This window comes from Bos grunniens, chromosome 17 (genome assembly GCF_055505025.1).
Source record: "Bos grunniens cultivar Pamir isolate PY7600 chromosome 17, Bosgru_T2T1.0, whole genome shotgun sequence".
Taxonomy (NCBI): Eukaryota; Metazoa; Chordata; class Mammalia; order Artiodactyla; family Bovidae; genus Bos; species Bos grunniens.
This window is the reverse complement of record NC_141181.1, coordinates 57,367,124-57,394,800: the sequence shown is the minus strand read 5'-3', so window position 1 is coordinate 57,394,800 and position 27,677 is coordinate 57,367,124. Positions and strand designations below refer to the sequence as shown.

General features: G+C 36.4%; 1 protein-coding gene across 50 annotated transcripts in view; it reads right to left on the bottom strand.

Annotated features, from left to right (window-relative positions):
• The window catches only part of TAOK3 (TAO kinase 3), a 187,629-nt gene that overhangs the window by 44,648 nt on the left and 115,304 nt on the right, over positions 1-27,677 (bottom strand). For 32 of the 50 annotated variants that reach the window (XM_086347918.1, XM_086347915.1, XM_086347925.1 and 29 more), the window contains 7 exons: positions 26,280-26,376; positions 23,714-23,827; positions 22,280-22,371; positions 14,000-14,093; positions 13,011-13,092; positions 4,503-4,670; positions 1,844-2,050 (listed from right to left, as the gene is read on the bottom strand). In XM_086347918.1, the coding sequence (XP_086204044.1) occupies positions 1,844-2,050; positions 4,503-4,670; positions 13,011-13,092; positions 14,000-14,093; positions 22,280-22,371; positions 23,714-23,827; positions 26,280-26,376 (854 nt within the window). Of the gene's footprint in view, positions 1-1,843; positions 2,051-4,502; positions 4,671-13,010; positions 13,093-13,999; positions 14,094-22,279; positions 22,372-23,713; positions 23,828-24,301; positions 24,908-26,279; positions 26,377-27,677 lie in introns of all 50 variants that reach the window. The other 18 variants (XM_086347952.1, XM_086347958.1, XM_086347961.1 and 15 more) reach the window with 2 other exon arrangements.

Genomic DNA, 27,677 nt, shown 5'->3' with positions numbered 1-27,677 from the left:
ATGCTGAACTCTTAGCAGATTTCTTCATCTGCATGGTATCACTGGTTTCCTCAAAATGCTTTTATGGCTTTCTAATAATCTGGGTCCTTGCTGTCACTCTGGTCCCAATTCACTCTCCACACAGTCCTCCAAGCTCTAATTTCTCAGATTTTCCCTTTTTCTTGAACGTACAGAATTTCTTATCTCAGGGCCTTTGCACATATTGCTTCCTGAGTCACCCCCATCTTTCACCCCAAATTAGCTAACCTCTGTTTGTCTCTGAAGTTTGAGCTTAAATGTCACTTCACTGGGGAGATTTTCCTCTACTCCCCAATAGAATAAGTCCTCCTTTTACCCAGAACACGTTTTATAATTACACAATCAATTTACTTGTGTGATTATCTGCTTAATCTCCCCCACAGATAATAAGCTCTATGAAGGCATCATGTCTGTTTTGTCTGTATCCAAAGGACCTGCTACAGCTCCTTGCAGATAATAGGGGTCCCCACCAATGTTTGTTGAATAAATGAGTAAGTTAATCAGTTCAGAAAATAAACGTGATCCCTCCACTATTCATGACTAGGCACCAATATATTTTCACATGCTCTTCATCCTACCTGTTTAATTTTCTTTTTCTCCCAATAATAATATACAACCAGCAGACATCTAAGTGAAAAAATTCTTAAACCTGCTCTCCTACTTGGAGTTAGAATGTAATCACTCATATTTATTAAAATGAGTACATATACCAGAGAAGGCAATGGCAACCCACTCCAGTACTCTTGCCTGGAAAATCCCATGGATGGAGGAGCCTGGTAGGCTGCAGTCCATGGGGTCGCTAAGAGTCGGACATGACTGAGCGACTTTACTTTCACTTTTCACTTTCATGCATTGGAGAAGGAAATGGCAACCCACTCCAGTGTTCTTGCCTGGAGAATCCCAGGGACGGCGGAGCCTGGTGGGCTGCCGTCTACGGGGTACCACAGAGTCAGACACGACTGAAGCGACTTAGCACCAGCAGCAGCAGCAGCAGTACATACACAACTCACATATACCTAATATGGAAAAAGTTATTAAGGATTCTTTTCTATAGTCCCATATTATGAACTGCTTACCTAAGGTACTTAAAACACTTTTGGGAATTCCTCCAAAAAATCATTGATAATTCTGTGCAATACTCATCTTATTGCTTTGAAAGAAGCTTAAAAATAATTTTTCATTTTAAAATAAAGCATATCAAATTATAAATCACGATAGGCTTTGTATGAAATGAATGATCCTCCATTGGAAAAGTAAAGTCAAAACAAAAAACAATCATTAACTCAAAAGTCAGACTATTTAAGCTGACACAGAGCTGGTCTTAGAAGAATTAGAAATGACAAATCCAAGAAACAACAAAAAAGAGTGGAAACTTTTTCTAAAACAAAGAGTATTTTAAGACTACTCAGGAAGAAACATACATCTGAAATACTTCTATAAGGTCACAACCAACAGGTTTTACTTTAAAAGTAAAACCAATAGGTTTTACTTAAAAGAAAGCTTTTAAGGTCAACAGTATTAAGGTTATTGGTTTAGAAAGGAACTTAACTGGTTTCTTTGACGTGGAGATTTATAGATTTGTTTTTGTTTATTTGATGGTGGTGGACATCAGAGTATCAAGAGAGGAAGATGAAGAAACAGGCACAAATACAGCTTGCCTAGTCCTTCATTATCTTTTTTACCGAAAAGAACTATCATGTGCTCAGCTGAGTTCCATAATTTCAGCTGTAAAGAGGGAACTAAAATATCTGAATGCTAAGTGACCTGAGTTGGCTTCATAATGATGGGCAAAGCCTAGCACTGTGAAGGGGATCATGAAACTTACTTTCTTGTGCACAACAGAGGGAGTGGAATTTACTGGGCTTTCATCATCATGCATCATGACAAGTTCAGAGCTGCTATCGTCCATGACCTCTTGCATGCTGTTCACGCTGCTGCCCTGGCTGCCTGTACTCACAGACATGCTTGGGATGGAATGGTTGCTGCCCAGGCTGTCCAATTCCCTGCTCAGGCTGGTTCCATGTTCGCTGTCCTATAAAAATGGGGCACTTGGGTTAAAAAAAAAAATGACTGGAGATAAAGCACCAATCCATTGACTAAGCTATTAAGTACATTCAATTTTGCAGTGCCAAGTTGCTTTTCTGCCAAATCTGCAAGATGAAACTTTTAATGTAGTGGCTCCACTACTCCACCACCATTTTCAGACATCTCCAATTCACTCTGATGCTGTCCCAAAGGCCTATTCTGGACATGGGTCATAAGGCTCCAAGTGCTGCTACCCGAGGGCTTTCCCCCATCATATGCAACTATCACACTGTATCGCTACTTGGTAAGCAGAACTAGCCAGGTCAGTTTTCTAAGAGACTTTCAGGAACTCAAGGTGCTAGGGAAAGACTGCAGGCTACTGAACAGGGGATCTCTAGGAAAGCTACAAACACAGCAGTGGGCACTTGAAGCTCAAAGAGGATAAAAAGAGTTTTCAGAGATTTGACAAGCAATATGCTCTTTTTGCAAGTCATTATTGAGAAACTTCATATCTGAGCAGGGATATTAATTCTACTGTCCTGGACAGGTAATTAAATTCTGCCTCCCTCAAGCAATTCTATCAAGCTTACCTCTGTAATCTTATTAAATATATCTGTTAAATAATACTGGTATTCATCACTACTAGTCCAAAGACTACTATTTGAGAAATGCTAAAATAATTGGAACATATAATTTATCCATCACAGTGGGTATCTTTTGATACAAGATTAAGTAATATAATTAAAGCAACTTAGTTCCAAATAAACCCTGTTTTCAAAGAAGCATACTCTGTACCTACATAACTTTAATGAATTGCTATTTAGCCATGGCAATATAAGGAATCACTGACAAAGGTAATTTGAGCAATTTAAGATGATAGATAATACATTATATTTTAAATAGATTTATTTCCCCAATTAAAGGGGCCCATTTGTATATATGCAATCAAGAGATTTTTATATTCCAGTTCAGCTTTCTGAATTTTATTTTTATAATTATTGATAAAACAATTTTATTTTCTTCTATATTAAAAAGTTAAACTAAAATTCATTCTTCATTCTTTCCCCCTTTTTAATCTATTTTTAGAAGAGTCCTTTCTTTTGTTCAAGGCTAATCCCTGCACTAATGCTCTTACTCCTATGCACTTTCTGAGATCCTAATTCCTTAATTGTGTCTCCTTCCTCTATTTTCAACGCCTCTGTCCTGGCTCCTTTCCTTCTGCATAGTATGAAGAGACTTGCCTTATATGTATGTACCTTTCTACATACTGCCCTTTGTCATTTTTCCTTCTTGACCCAGTTTATGAATCTTAAAATGACCAACTTTCACTATCTTTACTTTCTCACTTCCCACTTATTCTATAACCCACAGTAAACGACTATTCATCCTAACTATTCCTGTAAAACTGCTTTTACTAAGGTCATCAAGAAGATCCTACTTGAAAAACCCAGTTAACACTGTTTTTGGTCCTTGTTTAACCTGACTTCTCTGTGGCATCTGATGGTATTTGTAGCTCCCTCCTTGAAGCTGTGTATACTTGTAACATCTATGATGCCTTTATCTCCCCGGTTTCCCTTTTCTTAGGTGGCATGGACTCTCTTCTCATTCTACATTCAACTCCTGATTCATCATCATTTTAATGTCCTTGACCCCCAACCAACTACCCTTTACCCAGACCTCTTTCCTATGTTCTGGATTTGTATTTTCCAATCAAATGCTAGACATCTCTATTTAGGCCTCTTCGACTAATCCTTCTTAAACTATTTGAATAACTTAAACTAAAGTCATCTTTCTGAAAAAACTCCACCTGTACACTGTGTCAATAGCAGATGATGCCAAGACCTTACTCAGCAGGCATCAAACTGAAATCATCCTAAACCAACTCTTCTTTCTTGGTTCTTCTCTGTTCTTGGTACTGACACACTCTAGTCACTGAAGCACAAATGCTCAGAGTCACCATAAGCTCCCCTTCATCTGTCACTGTCAGTGAGAAGCACAGTATTATCAAGTTCATCTCTCTAGTGTTTCTCAGTGTTCCTTCTCCCCAATTCCCATGAATATTGCCCTTACTGCCTCTTGCATGTACTATTACCCAGAAAGTTATCCATTCAAATCCATCTTACATTCTGATGCCAAGATAATCTTCCTAAAGCACAGCATGAAAGTGCCCTGTAACTGCCGGTCAAAAGTGACCCACCTCTTCACTAATCCCACCAGCAGATGACTTATTCTGTCCCCACTATGGACCCCTACTGTGTGCTCTACCTCTGTAACACTGTTCATATTTTATCTTATTATTTTTTTCAATATCTCTTTTGCAACTGTGCATGTCTCTTAAGGCAGAGAACATCAATTGAATACATTGTTATTTCCCAAAGTGTTTTTCATAGCATCCTAGTCCAGAACTTTTACACATAGTAGGTACCCAATGAGTGTTCGCTAAAAGAAACTCAACCTACTTCTTCATCTTCCTGTGACTCATTCAAGGGTCCATTTCGTGTCTCTTGGAAAAGGATTTTTTTCATTTTCCGGTATTGTAGGTTATCTAGCTCACGAACGGCATCTTTTGTCCTCTGTATAAGGTCAATAAGGACACGAAGTGGACGGTCTCGTCGAACGAAGTCATGCTGATTAAGGGAAGAGAAAAAAACAGAAACTGATAATGAGGAGACATATTTTTAGGTGCAAGATTAAGATGTAAAGATAAATCAACGTAAAACAGTTCTGTGGATTTTGAAGATACAATTTTCATCTCATGTAGCCTCATACCTTGTATAAATCTCATAAAGTCATAATCATGTTTTTTCTCTTCTTCCTCAAGCCACGTTTTGTGGACTTGTTCTAGAATTTACTTGAGAATTCTTGAGGTTTACTTTGCCATGCAAGTAATAACAATGACTAGAACTTTAAATAGTAGCTGAGAGCTTGTGCCTTTCAAACCTGAAACTATGTAATAAGCAAAAGCAAGGCAGAGTATAGAATATTCTTGTTATAATCTGCCTCAATCCTCTTTCTCACCCTACACTACCGTTTTAAAGACAGACTTCTGAATATTTTGTTTTCTATTTCTATGGTCATATATAGTGTATGCTTGAAAATGTGGCAGTTATTCCATTTATCTCAGAGGTCAGAATTTTGGCAACTTCATCTTCCCTTTACAGAGCTGTACAATGAGAAATAAGGCAAAAGGGTCTCCAAGGGGTTAAAATATTCACCCCAAGTCCACAAGCTTTTCTTGATGTAAACAAGCTTCACTTTCAATATTATCAATGATCTTTAACACATATTCTGGTTTCCTGGTTTCTCAGCCACAGCAGTTTAGAAAGAGGGAACAAAAGTAGGAGAACAGAGGACTGAGGACTGTTAGAGAGTTACTTGTTGCCAAAAAAAGAGTCTGTTGAAAAGGTATCTGACCACCTGACAGTAAAGAGAAGGAAATTCCATGATTAACACACCAAGCAACCAACCAACCAAATAAAAATGAACTAGGGTTTGTGGACTATTTTGTAAATGGGCAACTGTCCTTCATACACTTTTTTTATACTCCCAAGATCTCATGAAATGCTATTATCTCTGAGTAATCAAGAAGTGGCATTATATTCATTATGCTTTCTTGAGGAAGGCAGAGAAGCATATCACATATTTTGATAAGATCACCACACAAAATGATCAAAAGGAGGAGGAGGAAGTTTTGTTTTTTAAAGGAAAAGTTTCAGTTATGTGGAAAATTCGCTTATGTGAAATTATAATTTGAATATATTGGGAAAATGAGGTATTAATGTGGTAGGCCTCAGATGATGGAATGGATTTAATTTCTTTATAAGTTAAACAGATATAAAAGAGGAGCAGGACCACTGTGAGGAAAAAAAATCTGTATGTCTTGCAGTTCTTCACTCTGACTTTGCTGTCCAGGGAATTGTGGCTTTTGCTCCTATTTTAATAAAATATCTCTTTCTCTGCAAAGAATCCCTTCTGAAAATGAAACACCATTCCTGGAAGGAACAGTAGCTTGCATATTTGAAGAGGAGAATTTAAGGGAGAAAGCAAAATTATTTGGCTACTTCAGTGCTTGCAATTAGACAAGAATAAATCAGTCTTTAGTAAACTTCAAGATATAATCTAGGATACTGAATTTTAGAGAAGTAGCTCTTAGTAATTCTTTTATTTCCAAGGTGAGGAATTTTAGGCCCAGAGAGGTTAAGTGATTTACCCAGCTAAACAATGGAAGAGCTAGAATGGACACCCGGGTTTCTTTATTTGGGAGTTTGTTTTCTGGTGGTCTACCACAGAGATGATCATGGTATTAACTGTGACAGACACCTATTTATCCTTCATTCCAATCTCTTTTCCTTGCCTTTCTTTCTTGAAAGTAGTAAAAAGTATAAGACCTGGACTCTACCTTTCTTTGCAGGTATAATTAGCAATGTGACCAAGTTCTGGCCAAATTCTGAGATATAGGCAGAAACCCCAGAGGAAGGCTTTGTTTTCCAGGATAAAAAGCAAGGCACAGGAAGAGAAGGTGTTTTACTCTTTGTCCTGCCTCCTTTCTCCTGCCTGGAATAAAGTCTGAGTCCCGGAAACACAGGAGCCATTTTGTGACCAAGAAGACAAAAGTCAAGTGCAAAGAATGGTAAAGTAGAAGACAGGAGGAGCTATTGAGCTGCTTACAGGTCTGGACTGCTTCTAACACCTCCTTTCCTAAATCCTGGACTTCTTATTGTGGGAGGTAATTAAACCTTAAAATATTTCAAAACTGATACACCCAATGTCTTAAAAACATCTCATGGCCTCCATTGTAAAGTCTGGCCTGAACAGTCGGTTCCTGCTTGAATTTCTAGGCTCCACTCTAGTCATTCCTATTCCCTGTTCCACCCAGTGCAGCATACTTGTAGATCATTCTTGTCTCTGCCATGGGTTTCACACCTGCATGTCTTTTTCCCTGTTGTTCTCTCTGCCTGAAATCCCATCTCTTCACTGTTCTCCAAACCCATACAGTTGAAAGGTTCTCAGATCATTTTCAAAGAATGCTTTCATTGTTCTTAGAAATATGTTTACTTTAAACATTTAAATAATACAGAGAAATCAATAAAAGATAGTAAAAGAAAATCAAAATTCTGCCATCCAGAAATAAATGAAATATTATTTTAGACACTTTCCTTCCCTCTCTCCCCTCTCTCTCTCTCTCTCTCTCTCTCAGAATGATGGATATCCAGAAATAATTTTACATGAGAAACTTATTACACATGGTAATTTAAAAAATAATCTATTAAAATAAGGTATATTTGAATTTCATAGAATTAGAGGAGTTTAAAGTAAGATGACTGCTTAATGTTAGTTAAAATTTCTTCACCAAGAGTTACCAGTTCCTAAAAGGCCCTCTAAAGTTAAGGGGGAAAAAAAAAGATCATGTAAAGCTTTAAGAGATTAGAGTTACTTAAAAAAGACTTTCAGTTTAAGAACTGTTATTGACTATCTACCCTGAAAAACAGGAAAATCAGTACATTTACATTTCTTTCCTACCCCTACTTCTTTCTAGGCACATTATTATTTTCACATTGTTAATACATATACTGTCAATGTGTATAACATTTACATTCTGCCTTTTAATCACAGCAATGATTTTACTGTAGTTCTCTCTCTGTAGTTTTAATTCTTTGTGAAGGTGACATTTTAACACCAGGAAGAAAATGTTTGGAAAAGATGGATTATTTTAAAAATATTTGGGAATAATTAGAAAGCCAACTGGAGGAAAAAAAAAGTTAAATTCCTTATAACAAATTTCTGCACCTCCCCCCAAAATCCCAGAAAAAAGAATGTCAAAAGTGAAATAAGAAAATAGTATCTATAAGATTTACTACAAATTAACAAGGGAAAAGCCCTCAGACAAATGAGAAAGATCAACAGAGAGTTCACAGAAGAGGAAATAGAAATGGCTTATCAACATAAGAAAGACAATCTAATTCATAATGAGAAATACAACCTAAAATGACAGTGAGAAAAGTTTTCCACTGAACTGATTAGAAGGTCAAAAAGTTTTGGTATTCATACTTTGCTAACAGGACCATAAACTGGGGCATCCTCTTTGGAGGAAAATTTGCAACACCTTTTTAAATTTAAAATTCACATTCCATTTGATTAGCAATTTCACTTCTAGGAATTTATTCTTTGGATATCTGTATATACAGATACAAAATGACACATGTGTAAGGATATTTATTGTAGAACAGTTTGTAACAGCAAAAGACTGTCAACACCATAATGAGTTGGTTATAAAAACAACCATCCATCTGACTATATAATGGAGTCCTTAGAGACGTTGAGATAGTTCTGCATCTAGTAACATGGAACAATACACAAAACACACTAAAACTTAAAATATTCAGGGTAGAACAGTTTGCTACCATTGGTTCAAAAATTTAAAAGGATATTTACTTCCATATGCATAGAATATTTCTAGAAGGACATGTACAAAATTGGCGACAGTGGTTGCTAACTCTAGAGAAGGGCCTTGAATGGGAAGGTTTTCTCACTTTTTATTCTCTCTTCTACTGTATTTTTATCTTTTGAAATTTGTATTGGTTATTCAAAATGAGGAATGTAGTCTCTTTACCATGCTAAACAAACACACAAACTAGTAGTGAATGAATAAATAAATGAATATTTGAGAGCAAACTTAAATTCAATGATCACCACCAGTTCTTTCACAAGTTTCTCCAGTCCCTAATTTACTTTTTCTTCCTTCTTCCCTCCCTCCCTCTCTCACTTTTTGTTTCATTGATAGACTGGCTGGATTTCCTTATCAAGCAATTGAGAAAAAGCTTTTAAGAAAGGAAAACTGCTTAAAATTTGTGAGGCTGGAAAATGTCCAGCTGCATTTATAATTGAGGAGCACCTTAGCTGGGTCACAAATCTTTGGTTTACATTTTCTTTTTCTTAGAACTTTGTAAATATTGTTATATAGTTTTCTGGCTTTGAGTGTTCCTGAAGAGGCAGATCTGAAGTCAAATGGTTTTTTTAGCCCCAAATAAATTTTTTTCAGCCTACTATGAATTTTTCTTTATCCTTTGAGTTTAGAAACTAGATACAGGTAGGATTTGTTGATCACTGAAGTTCAGTTTCACCTCCCTAGAAATGCCTTGTATTAAAGAGCAGCTCCTGTCACTCTTTATCCCAGTCCTTGCTTTATTTTTCTGACATTATATCAAATTATTTGTTTGTTTTCTCACTCCTGCATTAGAATATAAGTTCCAGGAAGGCAGGGACTATCTTTTTCTTTGTACCACTGTATGATTTTCAGTGTTTAGAACAGTGCTTGGCACCAGGTAGATAATCAGTAAACATCATTGACTAAATGTTAGGCTTACTTGATTTGGTCCACCAAATCAAATAAGGGTAAATCAGGGGATTTCCCAGGTGGTCCAGCAGCTAAGACTCTGTGCTCCCAAGGCAGGGGGCATGGGTTTAATTTCTTGTCAGGGAACTAGATCCTGCATATCGCAACTAAGATACGCATGGACAAGTATATATGTGTGTTTGTATACATGCGCACGCATGTGTGTATATACACTTAAGTAAATCAAATAAAATAAAGGTCCTAACATTAACTTTCAAAAAGTATATCTTCAAGTATATCTTTAAATATCTTCTACTCCATGTGTTTTGCTTTCTCTTTTAGGAATAATAGGTTGAAATATATATCTCCTCTGCCTTCCACATGTCATCTTTTCTATAATCATTTTTAGAAATTTTTCTTCTTCATTTAATTTTATTTCCCTCGGGCTATCCATCATTGGAAATACCCTACATGGGTGTGTTTATCATATTAGTTTGTTGTTTATGATATGATTTGATATGATATATCTTTAAATTTTTCTCTTTCATTTTCTTTTTCTACCTCTGCCCATTTGTTTTTTATATCCTTTTGTTGTCTGTTGCCCTATCATCTTTGAAGGCTTGTAGTATCTTCTTCGAGGCATGTTTTTTGCTTTATTATTTTTAAAGCAAACTTTTAATTTTTTTTCCTCTTCTTTTCTTTCTCTAAACTGCTGTTTGTGTCCTGTATTTATAAATCTTTGCCTACTTCAAAGTAATAAAGACACTGTCTTGTGCTTCTGGTATTCTATTGTCTATAGTTTATGTTTAGAACATGTGATGCTTCTACACCAAAAGAGAATAAGGTAAAGCCCATTGTCTTGTTGCTTCTGTCACCATATTCCTGTGACCTGTTACTCACAAGAAGGAAAAACTTAATTTTGGGTAGAAAAGCTCGTCAGCTTCAGACCTACCTCTTCAGGATACTCAAAGCCAGAAAATAACAGAATAAGATTTTTGAGAAAAAGAAAATATAAACCAAGAATCTGTGACACTTAGCCAAGGTGCAGCTGACATGTTTAAGCTTCACAAATTTAGGCAATACAATTCTGAGGTTTTCTTAAACCAAAGAAAGAAACAAAAAAAGACTGGAAAACACACATGCAGAAAAAGATTAAAGAAACCTGGATTATTCTGTGGCCAATAAAATACATTTATATTGTAAAAACAACTCCCACATACTTCACTGATATTAATGGAACACTGCCTATGTACACAGAGCCTATAATACAAAGTTACATGAAAACAGATGCTCAAAAATGCTATATTTAAATCAAATGAATGCAGTTAACACACAATAATTTTGTCACCAACATGTATGATGTAACACTATGTAAATATCTGTCTTATATATTTATCACATATCTTCACTGCCTGATGATTTGGCAACAACCTAACTGAAATCCTAGAGTTGGTATTTGAACCATTGGCAGACTCTGTCCTGAAAACTTTGAGTTAAAGTTCAGGCAGATATTAGTCACTGGAACATCAGAGTGATGACCAGAGCAAGGAGAAATGTTCTTTGTCATAAGGCAAAAAAGGTGGGTGGGGTGGGGGGCAGAAAAAGGGAAAAGTTGGAGGGAAAAGTATTCATGAGGAATATACAGTGTATCAGTTCAGTTCAGTTGCTCAGTCATGTCCAACTCTTTGTGACCCCATGGATTGCAGCACGCCAGGCCTCTCTGTCCATCACCAACTCCTGGAGTTTACTCAAACTCATGTCCATTGAGTTGGTGATGCCATCCAAGCATCTCATCCTCTGTCGTCCCCTTCTCCTCCCACCTTCAATCTTTCCCAGCATCAGGGTCTTTTCAAATGAGTCAGCTCTTCGCATCAGGTGGCCAAAGTATTGGAGTTTCAGCTTCAGCATCAGTCCTTCCAATGAATATTCAGACGGATTTCCTTTAGGATCCAACTTTAGGTTGGATCTCATTGCTGTGCAAGTGACTCTCAAGAGTCTTTACCAACATCACAGTTCAAAAACATCAATTCTTTGGTGCTCAGCTTTCCTTACAGTCCAACTCTCACATCCATACATGACTACTGGAAAAACCACAGCTTTGACTAGATGGACCACTGTTGGCAAAGTAATGTCTCTGCTTTTTAATATGTTGTCTAGGTTAGTCATAGCTTTTCTTCCAAGGAGCAAGTGTCTTTTAATTTCATGGATGCAATCACCATCTGAAGTGATTTTACAGCACCCCCAAATAAAATCTGTCACTATTTTCACTGTTTCCCCATCTATTTGCCATGACGTGATGGGACCAGAGGCCATGATCTTAGTTTTTTGAATGTTGATCTTTAAGCCAACTTTTTCACTCTCCTCTTTCACCTTCACCAAGAGGCTCTTTAGTTCTTCTTCACTTTCTGCCATAAGGGTGGTGTCATCTGCATATCTGAGGTTATTGATATTTCTCCTGGCAATCTTGATTCCAGCTTGTGCTTCATCCAGTCCAGCATTTCTCATGACATACTCTGCATAGAAGTTAAATAAGCAGGGTGACAATATACAGCCTCCACGTACTCCTTTCCCTATTTGGAACCAGTCTTTCGTTCCATGTCCAGTTCTAACTGTTGCTTCTTGACCTGCATACAGGTTTCTCAGGAGGCAGGTCAGGGGGTCTGGTATTCTCATCTCTTGAAGAATTTTCCACAGTTTGTTGTGGTCCACACAATCAAAGGCTTTGGCATAGTCAATAAAGCAGATGTTTTTCTGGAACTGTCTTGCTTTTTTGATGATCCAGTGGATGTTGCCAATTTGTTCTGTTTCCTCTGCCTTTTCTAAATCCAGCTTGAACATATTGTGTTAATCTTGCTACTTCTATGCCTAGCTACTGTCTCTGGACTTTAAATGACAAGGTGTATGTTCTAATCCACTTTGTCATGATGAGCTGCCACAGGAATGATTTATTATATTTCATTACAGTTCAGTTCAGTTCAGTTGCTCAGTTGTGTCTGACTCTTTGCGACCCCATGAACTGCAGCACGCCAGGCCTCCCTGTCCATCACTAACTCCCGGAGTTCACTCAAACTCACGTTCATCGAGTTGGTGATGCCATCCAGCCATCTCATCCTGTTGTCCCCTTCTCCTCCTGTCCCCAATCCCTCCCAGCATCAGAGTCTTTTCCAATGAGTCAACTCTTTGCATGAGGTGGCCGAAGTATTGGAGTTTTAGCTTTAGCATCAGTCCTTCCAAAGAACACCCAGGACTGATCTCCTTTAGAATGGACTGGTTGGATCTCCTTACAGTGCAAGGGACTCTCAAGAGTCTTCTCCAACACCACAGTTCAGAAGCATCAATTCTTTGGTGCTCAGCTTTCTTCACAGTCCAACTCTCACATCCATACATGACCACTGGAAAAACCATAGCCTTGACTAGACGGACCTTTGCTGGCAAAGTAACGTCTCTGCTTTTCAATATGCTATCTAGGTTGGTCATAACTTTCCTTCCAAGGAGTAAGCGTCTTTTAATTTCATGGCTGCAGTCACCATCTGCAGTGATTTTGGAGCCCCCAAAAATAAAGTCTGACACTGTTTCCACTGTTTCTCCACATGACTTTAAATTCCCCCCCTCAAATATAAATTTGAAAAATTACCCGTAACAGTTCTGCTGATGTTGGCCTTTCCTGAGGCATTTTCTGCAAGCAGTAATCAACAAATCTCCTGAAGGAATCTGTCCTGTGTGTGCAAATACAATGAAAGAAAATAACATCAGAATCTGTAGAACATACTGATCACTTTAAATAATTTTTATCCAAGGGAAAACTTTTTGATTTGGGAGATTTTTATTAAAATACTTTGGAATATCAGGAGAAGTGGCCCATTTTCAAGTCTGAGGTATCTAAAATTAATTCTTTAGGATAATGAATGTGGACAGTTTCAAGTCAGTCAACACATAAAGGTATCTTATGATATAAACAAAGTCAAATTGTAATATATCTCAGAAAATGAAAAATACTATATTTATATAAAACAATTTTGTATACATTTTTCTTTCCAAAGATAACAGCTCTCCTAAGTCTAAAGCCTATATTCTTCATGACAAATTGGTAACTCTTTCATCACCCACAACCTATAACCAGGAAGTAAAACTTGAAGCATAAGGGACAGAGAACCTAGGAGTATGCTCTCTGGATGAAAAAGCCTTCTCTCTAGAAAATTTCATTCTGTGTACTCTTCTTGGACATTGCCCTTTTACAGTAGCTCTGTGATTCTAACAGTTATTAAAATGTTATAATTTTCAGAGAGGGTACTTTATCCTTGCTGACAAATGATAAGACTGAGATGATCAATATAAGACCAATCATGACTTAGAGATTAGACTTGTTAGGAAGGTAGCAGGAGATATATGTACCTGTTAGAATTTCAGTTACTACACATATTAATAACACAAACCATAGTAAGGGCAGAAATACTATGTGTATGTGTAAAAAGTTCAGGCTTATAAAGCATCAGTGTCCTTTATCATAGCATAAACGAAGGAATGAAATGCTTTCTAGGTCAGATATTTAAAACGTAATTTAGTGAAAGTGCCAAAAACATATGGTGATTTTCTTACAGATTTAAAACGACAGCTCAGCCTTACCATTCATTAGACTGTAACGTGGGGGAGTCATTCTGGGCAATGTGATATAAGGCACTCATGGCATTCATGTTGAAAAGTGGGGGCTTCCGTTCCGCTGAAAGAAGAGAAACACAATAAAGCAGTTCTTGAAAGACATTAGGCAGATGGAGAAATAAGGAACTGTGAGCAAAGCTTGGCCACTAGCTTGCTATTATCATCATGCTGTATAATCCACTTATTGTAATCTCTAAGGTTGCTCAGGATAGCCATTCAAAAGAAGCTGCTGGTCATCTTAAAGTACACTGGAAAAGCTCCAAACAGAATCCATTTCAAGAAAGTAAAAAAATTTTTCCTATGTATCTTCAAAAAGTTGAACTTTGTTTTCCTACAATGGGTATGAACATCTTTGTGTATTGTTTTATTTCAAATAAAAATGCATATTCATTGAAAAAAAATCAGAAAGCAGAGCAGTCGAATTAAAAAAAAAAAAGATTATGGAACATCTTAATCATCACCAACAGAGTATGGAAGATAGAGTAAATCAATCCAATAAACACCATTTGAGGGCTCATCCAGACTAACGAAGTGGTACAAGTAGGGGTGGAGGGGAAAAAGGAGGATAAATGTAAGCAAGGTTTGGCCCATCCACTTTCTAAGGAGAAACTCACTGAGTCAGTTACTTCTTTATAAAATACATACTCCACCTCAGCCCATTGTGAACTCCTCTTTGGAATTTCTATTACTCTTTTAGTAGAGTGCTCACTTGGCATGCACTCTCCTATTGCATTTACATAAACATACAACTCTTTCCTCTCAACACAAATCATAAACTCTTAAGAGCAAGATCTTATAACCTTAATACTCTTGTTCTTTTATTTATTCTCTAGCATATGTAATAAGATGCTATTCACATATTAGGTGTTCTACTTGTTGACCAAAGGAAAGAAACAAGGTTCTAGTTCTTAGTACAGTTAATTTTACGCTATTTACTAGTTATGTCACAGAAGATAAATCACTATCTTGTTCCACCGTGCTTATCCTAATGGATTCTTGATGTAGTTCCACTCTGTAATTCATAATCTGATCTCAGGTTTCATCAGAGCATCTTGGTTTTTAAGTAAAGATTTAACCACTTTAAAAAAAGTGATTCCAGCTTATTCTATGCAATTCTAAGAAACAGAACAAGAAGTAAGGGCAGGGAACAAGAAGTTACAGGTAAGACATTTTTACTCATAGAAGGAAGAACTTCTGAAAAACCAGAATGGTAAAACAAAACCAAAAAACCCCACGAAACCCAGAATGAATAATGTTGAGATAGTGAACTTTAAGCTATTGGCAGAGTTCCAGTAGAAGCCAACTATATTTATCAGTGATCCTCCGGAGGGGCCTCTTATATTCTTAACTTTCTCAATAGGATACTTTACACTTACCAGATATCAGTATTATAGGGACATGGACGGTTAACAAGTGGAAATTTGAAAGTTGCAGTGTGGACAAAAGGATTTTATACCTGTTTCAAGCATGGAAGGCAAAAAAAAGTCTCAGGTTTATTTTATTTATCAGGAGGTAGATCTGAGAAAGTTTTTAGAGCTTGGCCTTCTGAAAACTTCAAGTATTTGAAGCCATGTGGAAGCAGGAACTCATCATGTAACCATCAATGGATTCCCACTGTTCTTAGGACAAAGTCTAGATTCTTAAACAAAGTCTCCTGGCCTTTACTAACATGACCCTGGCTACTTCCAGCACATCTTTCTGAGAAGCAATTTCCCCCCCCCCCCCACGTTCTCATGCATCTGTTGCTTCACTGAAAGAACCAAGGTCAGAGCCTTTCACACATGTTGCTTTCTCTGTCTGGTCTCCCTTTTCACTTTTGTTCCTTAGACTTTACCTGGTTAATTCTTCCAAATCCTTCAGGTTTCACCTTAAATAAAGTTGCATTTCTGTATTAGTTTAATACATATTTATCCAAGGCTTTTTATATGCTCGCAATCTCTTCCTTAGGGAACCTCTGAAGACTAGTTGTCCCACTAGATTTTGTCACTGCAAATTACATTTTAACTTTTTACTACCTATCACAACCATAACTGATTATGTAATTCTTTCCTTGATGTATATCTTCCTTGCTAAATTTCATTAGGGACAATGTCTATTATGTTCATCTCTGCATTCTCACTGCTGAGTATAACATCTGGTATATATTTTTGGTGGCCCCAAAATACCTCTAAAATAAATAAATAAAGGTTAATCAAATTAAGACAAAGAAGAAACTTTGTCAACAAAGAATCTTTGTGCAGCAAGAAGTCACAAAGATGACTGAGAAGTGACTAACTCTTGGGGCTTACATCAGATACTATATGGTGGCTTCATTCACTATTAGAATAGTAGGAACCCTCTCATCGGCCAAAGAAACACAATTCAAACTGCTCAGAACATGAAATTGCACAGGAGAAACAGTAAGGAAGGGAAATAAAGAAAGAAGAAAGTAGAAATTTAGAAAGAGGAGGATGAAGGAACAACAAAATCCAATTCAATTATGATAAGGTTCCAAGATCTGTCTGTTCAAATAGACCTCAGTGTCTCTTCAATAATCCTGTGCATTTTATAAAGATAGTACTGGTATTTCAATTTTAAAAAGATTTAAAAAAGGAAGAAGCTCTGTAAGACTAAATATATCCCTATCCCCTCAACATACATTACAATATTCATTTATTAACCCAAACAGTGAGTGGCAATAAGAAAGTGAATGGAAGAAGAAAATTCCAGGCAGAGAAACTATGTAACAACATTTATGTCCTCCTGCCCCCATTCCTTGGAGAATTCATTTCTGAAAAGTCAATTCCCTGTCAATGCTGATGAACCATTTGCCAGCTTCTACCATGATCTGTGCTGGTGAACTAAGTGTCTGTAGATTAAACAGAAAAGCATCAGATGAACCTATTCTTGAAATAATCTCAAAAAATAAAGTATCTGGTGACTGGATAATTTTAATGTCCAAGAATTTTCCAAGGATGCATGAATTTAACTAGTTTTTTTTTTTCAGTGGAAGATCAAGTTAGCAAAGATAATTTGTAAAACAGGTTTAACTACTCAGGAATCTTGGAGCTTGATCCAGGAAAGAGGGATGGTGCCAGTAAAAGTATCATCTTCTTGCTTTCTGATAATACCTCAGTGATTCAATGTACAGATTAGGGGGCTTCTTAAGAATATGCAATTCTACAGAAGAGGTATTATAAAAAAAGGGGACAACATATTATTCAGTCACTACAACTTGTACTGTAATTTCAATATTAAAAGCACAATTTAGAGTATACTGTCTGTATGTGAAATTTCATTAAACCCAAAATACACAGAAAACTTAGAAAAATTATTGCTTAGGATTATATACACAGCAGTTTAATCATCTTTCATGTAAAAAAAAAAAACTTCTTTTATGTGTCCATTAACAAGACTAATGGAGAAGGAAACGGCAACCCACTTCAGTATTCTTGCCTAGAGAATCTCATGGACACAGGAGCCTGGTGGTTTACAGTCCATGGGGTCGCAAAGAGTCAGGCATGACTGAGAGACTAAACAACAACAATAAGACTAATGCCAAGGAAATAGAGATGTTATGGTAAAGTTGTCAAAAAGATACTTGTATGATTTATTACATTACCAATATAATGTTTTGAATAACTACTGAGAACTTTAATATCCTTGGTAGCAATTTTATTTTATGAATATTAACTGAGCATGTACTATCATCCTTCTCTGAATCTGTCATTGACAATAAGCTGCATTGCAATTTAAGATGCACCACTATTCTAACTTAGAATAAAATCTGCCAATTATAATCATGAAGTGCTGTTGCCTGTAAAATACCTTCCTGTTTAAATAAGAGATGTTAAAATGTAATTAAAAATTTGATGAAATATGACATATATTACTAGGATTGTGCTGACGATGCCTAACATTTACTGAACACATACTATACACAAGATTTAATAATAAGCACATTAAATCCATATTTTCATTTAATCCTGACAATCTGCATAAGGTAGGGGATCTTATTAGGCAAATTTCATAGAGAGTTAAAATATCTTGAACAAAGTCATACAACTAAGAAATGGCAGAGCTGGCATTAGAACTCAGGTTTATCTGACAACAGAGCCTGGGTGTTCTTAGGAATAATGTGATACTGTCATCTATCAATTTGAAGGAATAGCTGTTGTGGAGGATAAGACAATTTGAGAGAAAGTTACTTTGTTCTTTGATTCAGTAAGTTCAGTTCAGTCACTCAGTCGTGTCCGACTCTTTGTGACCCCATGAACTGCAGCACGCCAGGCCTCTCTGTCCATCACCAACTCTCAGAGTCCACCCAAACCCATGTCCATTGAGTCAGTGATGCCATCCAACCATCTCATCCTCTGTCGTCCCCTTCTCCTCCTGCCCTCCATCTTTCCCAGCATCAGGGTCTTTTTCAATGAGTCAGCTCTTCGCATCAGGTGGCCAAAGTATTGGAGTTTCAGCTTCAACATCAGTCCTTCCATTGAACACTCAGGACTGATCTCCTTTAGGATGGACTGGTTGGATCTCCTTGCAGTCCAAGGGAATCTCAAGAGTCTTCTCCAACACCACAGTTCAAAAGCATCAATTCTTCGGCACTCAGCTTTCTTTATCGTCCAACTCTCACATCCATACATGATACTGGAAAAACCATAGCCTTGACTAGACAGACCTTTGTTGGCTGTAAATCACTTTATAAAAGGCAATAAAAGTCAGGTTGATACAGAGAGCATGTTGTTATATATATTTCAATTTAAAAAGGTAAAATCAGAAATTAAACACATACAAGGGACTCTCAAGAGAGGAAATACCAAGGTATCTCCTGGAACCTGTACCTATTTTGCCAATATCCACTGCTGTTTGAAACTCTAGTCGTTATTACATCTACAGCGTATTAAAAAGCAGAGACATTACTTTGCCTACAAAGGCCTGAATAGTCAAAGCTATGGTTTTTCCACTTGTCATATACAGATGTGAGAGCTGGACGATAAAAAAGGCTGAGCGCCGAAAAACTGATATCTTCGAACTGTGATGCTGGAGAAGACTCTCGAGAGTCCCTTGGATTGCAAGGAGATTCAACCAGTCAATTCTAAAGGAAATCAACCCTGAATATTCACTGGAAGGACTGATGCTGAAGCTCCAATACTTTGGCCACCTGACATGAAAAGCCAACTCATTGGAAAAAACCCTGATGCTGGGAAAGACTGAAGAAGGCAGGAGGAGAAGGGGATGACAGAGGATGAGATGGTTGGATGGCATCATCAACTCAATGGACAAGGTTTGAGCAAACTCTGGGAGATGGTGACGAATAGGGAAGTCTGGCATGGTGCAGTCCATGGGGTCGCAAAGAGTCAGACATGATTGACTGACTGAACAACAACATATCTACATAGTATAAAAACTGATGTGATGATGATCTTGAATCATCATAAAAGGGTATGTGCCAAACCCATGTTATAGTTTAAATACATTTAGGTAAGAAAAAACTTGTTAAAACAATGGGTGGGCACTAATTAGCTGTAATGTTCAACTCAGGGGACATTCTTGTAAAGTGCTGTAAGTGAGGAGGTGCTACTATAGTTTCAGTGTTACAAGTAAAATTTTGATTCATTTTAGAATATAAATGACAAAATAGGAATAATCCTTTCTTCTAAAAAATAAGTAGATATAACTTCCTCTTCTATTCTCCAAAATTTACTATTCTGAAATGGTATCTCTTACATCTATTAGTATATATGTATGCTCATAAACAACATATAAAGTTGCTTATAAAACTTTCATAATTGGTATCATACTGTATACTCTTCTGACTTTTTTGTTCATTCAATGTTGTGATTTGAGATTTATCCATGATGACACATGTAGATCTAGTTCATCCTTAACTGTGATATAGTAATCCATACTTAATTTAGTCATTCTTAGGATAAGAATTTAGGTTGTTTCCACCTATTCTTGCTTCTACAAACAAGGTTGAAGCCTTCCACATTTTCTAGTGTACATGTATAAAATTTCTAAAGTGTATACTTAGAAGTGTTGAGTCACTGACACTCATCATCCTTACCAGATGTTGCCAACTTGCTCTCCAACACGGTTATACCAATTTACACTCCTATCAATAGTGTTTGGGAGTTCCTGTTTCTTTAGCAGCTTCCCCTCTGACTTAAAAAAATTATACCAATCTAATAAATATGAAATAGTTTTACTTTGCATTTCACTGAATATTAATGAGATGGAGTATCTTCTGATGTTTGTTGTCCATTTATGCTTTCTTTTCAGTGCTAACTCCTTGATCATACTCATTGCCCATTTTTCTGCTGGCAGTTTGTTGTTTTCTTTTTAATAAAGAAATTTTGTAAAGAAATTTTGAGAGTTCTTCAGAAATTCAGGGCAAATACTCAGTTAGTTATGTTTCAACTACTTTCCATTAGTCTATACGTAAAGTAATGCTCAAAATTCTCCAAGCCAGGCTTCAGCAATACGTGAATCGTGAACTTCCAGATGTTCAAGATGGTTTTACAAAAGGCAGAGGAACCAGAGATCAAATTGCCAACATCCGCTGGATCATCGAAAAAGCAAGTGAGGTCCAGAAAAACATCTATTTCTGCTTTATTGACTATGCCAAAGGCTTTGACTGTGTGGATCACAATAAACTGTGGAAAATTCTGAAAGAGATGGGAATACCAGACCACCTGACCTGCCTCTTGAGAAACCTGTATGCAGGTCAGGAAGCAACAGTTAGAACTAGACATGGAACAACAGACTGGTTCCAAATAGGAAAAGGAGGACATCAAGGCTGTATAATGTCATCCTGCTTATTTAAATTATATGCAGAGTACATCATGAGAAATGCTGGGCTGGATGAAGCACAAGCTGGAATCAAGATTGCTGGGAGAAATATCAATAACCTCAGATATGCAGATGACACCACCCTTATGGCAGGAAGTGAAGAACTAAAGAGCCTCTTGATGAAAGTGAAAGAGGAGAGTGAAAAAGTTGGCTTAAAGCTCAACATTCAGAAAACGAAGATCATGGCATCTGGTCCCATCACTTCATGGTAAATGGGTGGGGAGACAGTGGAAACAGTGGCTGACTATTTTTCTGGGCTCCAAAATCACTGCAGATGGTGACTGCAGCCATGAAATTAAAAGATGCTTACTCCTTGGAAGGAAAGTTATGACCAACCTAGACAGCATATTAAAAAGCTGAGACATTACTTTGTCAAAAAGGTCTGTCTAGTTAAGGCTATGGTTTTTCCAGTATCATGTATGGATGTGAGAGTTAGACTATAAAGAAAGCTGAGCGCAGAAGAACTGATGCTTTTGAACTGTGGTGTTGGAGAAGACTCTTGAGAGTCCCTTGCACTGCAAAGAGATCCAACCAGTCCATCCTAAAGGAGATCAGTCCTGGGTGTTCAATGGAAGGACTGATGTTGAAGCTGAAACTCCAATACTTTGGTCACCTGATATGAAGAACTGACTCATTTGAAAAGACCCTGATGCTGGGAAAGATTAAAGGTGGAGGAGAAGGGGACGAGAGGATGAGACGGTTAGATGGCATCACCGACTCAATGGACGTGCGTTTGGGTAAACTCTGGGAGTTGGTGATGGACAGGGAGGCCTGACGGGCTGTGGTTCATGGGGTTGCAAAGAGTTGGACACAACTGAGCAACTGAACAGAACTGAACTGAATTTTTAAATTTTTTGTGTTTTATATAGCTTTATATTTTAGAGCATTGGGTTGGCCAAGAAGTTAGTTTGGGTTTTTCCGTAAGATCTTATTGCTGGAGATATTCCCTAATATGAAGTTTTATCTGGAACTGCTCTCTATGTAGGTGAGTTTTTAAGAGTCTGATTTGATAAGCCTGTTATTACTTTCCCAGAGTTCCCTTATATAAGCTGAAATGTAAATTAAGTAATGGATATTACCATGAAGGAAGAACATATGTCATCATTTGTGGTATGCAGAATGGATATTTTTCAAATATTAATACCAACTATTGTATATTTTTACACTGGTTAGCTGCCATATCTGCTCTAACTCTTTTACTTAAAACAATAACATGAAAATATAGCAGAGAGAAAAAGCAATCTTATGAGGTTATTATAACAAAGCATAGAAAAAATATACTAAACTCACACCACCTAGCACATATGTACCAGAAACTCATTAAATATTTAATAATAGCTGGATAAGTGAATTTGTAATTGTAATAAGGAGTGATTCTCAAAAGTACAATGAAAACAGCTCTTTGCTCACCCATTTCAATGCAGGTGATCCCAAGTGACCAAATATCAACTTTCCCATCATACTGTCCTTCATCCATAGCTAAGATCACCTCTGGAGCCATCCTGCCAAATATAATTCACAAAACTCAAGTTGCAAATTAAAAATAAAATTCACTTACTATATTCATATAAATAGCTGTTCTTGAGCATATTCTAAAGTTTTATCTGATAAAGTTATCATTTCTTTTTTTTCTTTTTTCTTTTTCTTTTTTTTAATTTTATTTTATTTTTAAACTTTACATAATTGTATTAGTTTTGCCAAATATCAAAATGAATCCGCCACAGGTATACATGTGTTCCCCATCCTGAACCCTCCTCCCTCCTCCCTCCCCATACCATTTCTTTACACAAATAATTTGAAAAAACACTATTGAAAATACAAAAATATACCCAGTGATTTACATGAAACAATACATCATTTTCAACAGGGCTTTTACTATTCTTTGATCTTGGCTAAGTTACTTAACCTTTCTTTGTATCAGTTTCCTCATCTGTAATATGCAGACAATTTTATTAGCTACCTCAGAGATATTTGTAAAGGATTAATATGTATGAAACACTTAAACTACTTTAAACAATATGAAAAATATTTCATGCAATTACATAAAGCAATATATAATCAGATATTTCCAAGATGTTATAAGCTAAAAAACAAATAAACTGGATACAGTAATGGATATTATTTTGTTTGTCCATAATGGATTTTCATTAGGAGGGTAAGGGTTATATAGATTAAGATGATCTATTCTCTATTAGTGTGTGTAGGTAGTTGCATAGTATATGTTATTTGATGATGGTGGGAAAAATTTCAAATAGTAACTGATTTTTTTTTAGTAGGCAAGTTAAGTTTCCAGGGGTGTAAGTCATTCCCCAAGGTACAGTGAAATTCCAATGTGTCTATGAAATAAAGGAAAGGTGTCTTGAATAGAGTGAGATGAAACTTTAAGTCAGAATGACAAGTGAGATAAAGTATCAGAGAATTCAACAGAAATAAGAACATGGATTTCTTTCATTGAAAGGTAAAATTTATGCTCATTGGCTAGAAAAGGCTAAATAAATTAACTTGCTCTTGCCTAGGGACTCTGCCTGAAGAGAAAAGTTCAAAAGAAACTTCAAATGAAATATAAAACCTGAGCTTGGTCAGTGAGTTGATAATCCTACTCAGTTTACACACAGTGACATCAATCTTATTTGAACAATTTAAAGTCACTGGAACTTTTATACTCAGTCTAAGTATTTCTTTTTTGCTAGTGAAGTTTCTATCCTTCCTAATGAAATCTCATTTGAGGCACATGGTGAGGCAGTGTTAAAAAAAAAACAAAAACAAACAAAACCAGTGCTATGAGCCCATCTTGGTTACACACACATACTGTAAAACTATGTTGTGTTTTCTAATTCCACATACCAGTAAGGTGTGCCCACGAAGGAGTTGGCAGGAGAAGCCATTGAGGCAGATCCAAAATCTGCTAGTTTCACCTGACCTGGCTCTGTTAGAAGAATGTTTCCTGCTTTAATATCCCTATAGGAAAAAATAAGAGGGTTAGAAAATTACTTTTCAATTTTGATTATGGAATAGGTCAGAGCATGCAATTAATAAGACAAAAAATTTATTAAAAAAAAAAACAAAAAACTTGCTCAGATAGCCAGAAGGGGATTTAGTAATTACTGCAAGTTATAAAGGGGACCAAATTCCTTGGTGTACTTACTGGTAGGTCATAGTAATTATTAAAAGATACAGCTTCCTTCAGAGGCGAGGAATGAAATGAGAAAAGAGGCAGACATGGCAGACGAGGTAACCTACTCAGTTCCTACACTTACAAAAGCATATGAGTTGCTAAATTCAGTCATCAACAGTATTCTTCATGCTGGGAAAACTGGTGCCATTTGTAACACTTTTTTTCTTTTCTAAATTTCATGACATTTTTTGAGTCTAAACAAACCTTTAATGACTCTGAATTGACTACCTACCAATAAACCTCAACTACAGACATACCTTTTCTTTCTTGCCTGTGACCCTTTCTCTCTGCCTTTAATTGTAACTGCAACTCTAAGGCATTTGAGGGTACATGTTATAGAGAAGGTGTTATTTTAAAAATAACACTGTACAGTAAAAAGAAGACCCTGAAAGATCAAAACAAACAAGGATTAGGGGTTAGGAAATTGCATTTCTATTGTATTATTACATCTCAACTAGTTACTATTAAAGCTATTAGAAGTTTTATGCAACAAAAAGTTAAAAAAACATGATTTTAAAAAATTCAATCTCAAGTGGTTACTACTAAAGCTATTAGAAATTCTATGTGGCAAAAATTTTTTAAAATATGATTTAAAAAATTCAATCTTTAGTATGAAAATTTGGAATGAGAAGATGTGGATGTACTCTTTATTATTTTTAAAAAAGGCATGAGGTGTAATGAGTACTAGGAACTAAGAATTATACATTGATGGGCAATGGAAAGATAAAGCAGAGGGAATGAGGAAAACTTATGTCAAGTTGAAAATAAAAGGTTCAAATGCTCCCAAAATAACTTTTCCAAAAATCTTCCCTTGAAAATTCAGTTTCTTTCCTCATGATGACATTAGGCATTGGCAGAGAGAACTAAAAAAAAAAGAAGCATTATTTAATTCTCATACAACAGAAAAATATCTTTTCTCTAACACTGACTTACTTGCCTTTTAAATCAAAACAATAAGAATCTGAATTTATTTTTAACTAAAGAGCATTCTTTAAAAGTTTTTTTGTCTTTTCAATTCCCTTTACATATTAAAAGATAAAGTGTAATATAGAACAAAACATTAATGTGTAAATTAAGGTAACAAAGGCACAAAAAACTGAACTGTGACTTTTATAAACAGAAACAAGCAAAACTGTCAGAAACAAGTTGACATTCAGTAATGGCACCTTATATACATTCATTTTAAAGTTGTCAAATCTTCAGAAATTATAGTTAAATTAATTTTGTCAATATTTATTAGCCATGGCTAGGGTCATTCTTCATCCTTATAAATAAGCCAGACTCATGGCAGGAATTTCGGTCTGTCTGTCTTGAGGGAGTTCTGTTTTGAAGTATGTACCAGTAACTGACAATGGCTACTCTAGGGGCATGAGAAAAGAAGCAAAAGGAGAACCTATGACTTAATAGTTTCATTTCTTCCTGGTAAATGTAAATTTTTTTCTTATGACTTTAAGCCATCTCAGATCCTTTATGCCTACCTCATATACCACTACTTGGCCACTATTCATTAAAGTAACAGTACTAGAAGTTCTTTACTGAGATAAGGAAAAACTGGTAATGACATCTTTGTTTAGAAATTAGTGCTGGGAAGTAGGTTGGAAAGAAGAGAGTGGGGCTGTGACAAAAAAAAAATGTAACTTAAGAGGGAAGCCTTGTGTTAGGCATTAGAAAATCTGAGTTTCAATCTTCACTACATAAATGCTAGGAAACTATGGGCTAATTATTTAAATTGCTCTAAGTCTCAGTTTCATTATCTGCTAAAATGAAGATGATAATACCTTCCTATATATCTATATGGACTAAAGAAATGCAAAAAATTTTAAATTGATAGAATAGCATATATTCACATGAGACTGACTTGTTATTGGCAACAGGAAAAGAAGAACTCAGCTAGGAAATAAACATATGCAAGGAAAGCTAATTTTCTTTTCTTTTTTTTATTGACACAGTATCAAAAGGTTGCTGGGCTCTTCAAATTTCGCTGCAGCATTAAGCCTGAAGAACAATCACCTAGAGAACAGGGATGATATAAGTCTTTATGGATATATGGGAGAGACGAAGAGTTAGGAGCTAAATTCTGGCAACTTTACTCTTTACATTCAGAAGAGCAGCAATCTGTTTGCTTCCCATAAATCCTCAGGCACCCTAAAAATTTGAGCATGCACTAGTTTTCAAGGTTCCTTGAACAGACAGTCCTGTAACGGAAATGAAAATGTAACTGGTCTCTAATCTTACCTATGAATCAATGCATGAGAATGCAGGTAGGCTAGCCCCTGCAAGGCACCGTGAGTAATGGCAGCGATCTCCATTTCCTGAAGTGGTTTCTTATGAACTGAGGAAGGAAAAAAAAAAAAGCCCAGTGGATGATCAGTTTCATTCCTATTTTTATTATCTTATATAGCAATACCAGATTGAATTATGTACTTTCTTAAATGACAATTTGGAAACACATTCACTTAAATACATAGAATATATATTTCCTATAGAACAGCAATAAATAATCAGATAACAGAAAACTCAAGCATAAAAACAAACTCCTTCAAAATAAAACAAAGCCTGATAGTCACTGTGCCTCTGTGCTGTGCTGTGCTCAGTTGTGTCTGATTCTTTGCGACCTTATGGACTATAGCCCTCCAGGCTCCTCTATTCATGGGATTCTCCAGGCAAGAATACTGGAATGGGTTGCCATTTCTGTCTCCAGATATTCACTGTGAGTAACTGTTAATTTGCTTGTCAGTTGCAAGTCAAAACCACACTGATTCCAATATGTGGAATTTGGCCAGGTCCAAATTTACCAGTCCCGCTGACACTTTAAATGCCTAGAGTGTTTTCAGTTCAGTTCAGTTGCTCAGTCCTGTCCAACTTTCTGCAACCCCATGGACTGCAGCATGCCAGGCTTCCCTGTCCATCACCAACTCCTGGAGCTTGCTCAAACTCCATCCAGTTTGTGATGGAGTTGTCCATCCAGTCGGTGATGCCATCCAACCATCTCATCCTCTGTCATCCCCTTCTCCTCCCGCCTTCCGTCTTTCCTAGCATCAGGGTCTTTTCTTCGCATCAGGTGGCCAAAGGATTGGCATTCCAGCTTCAGCATCAGTCTTTCCATTGAATATTCAGGACTGATTTCCTTTAGGATGGACTGGTTGGATCTCCTTGCAGTCCAAGTAACTCTCAAGAGTCTTCTCCAACACCACAGTTCAAAAGCATCGATTCTTTGGCATTCAGCCTTCTTTATGATCCAACTCTCACATCCATACATGAGTACTAGAGTGTTTTAGATTGCATTATTTTCCCCTGTCACAAGCCACCTGTAAGTACTCCTTCTAACTACAAGTTTTCATTATTGGTGAAAGCAGCTAATAAGCAATTTCTATTCAGAGATCAAGGATAATATAAGAAAGTCTTTTTTAAAAATGTAAAAATTTAACATAGTCTCTGGTTATAACAGTGTCCTGCATAGGAGAACTAGGTCAGTCAAAAGATGTGATAGGGTTAAATATCAATATAATTTGATACAATCTGCCTATATTTCAAAAATACACATGAATTTGATGTTTCTGACTACACATACTACATGACATTACCCAAATATTTTAGTAGTATCTGCCGTGGATGGCCATGAACTAAAATACT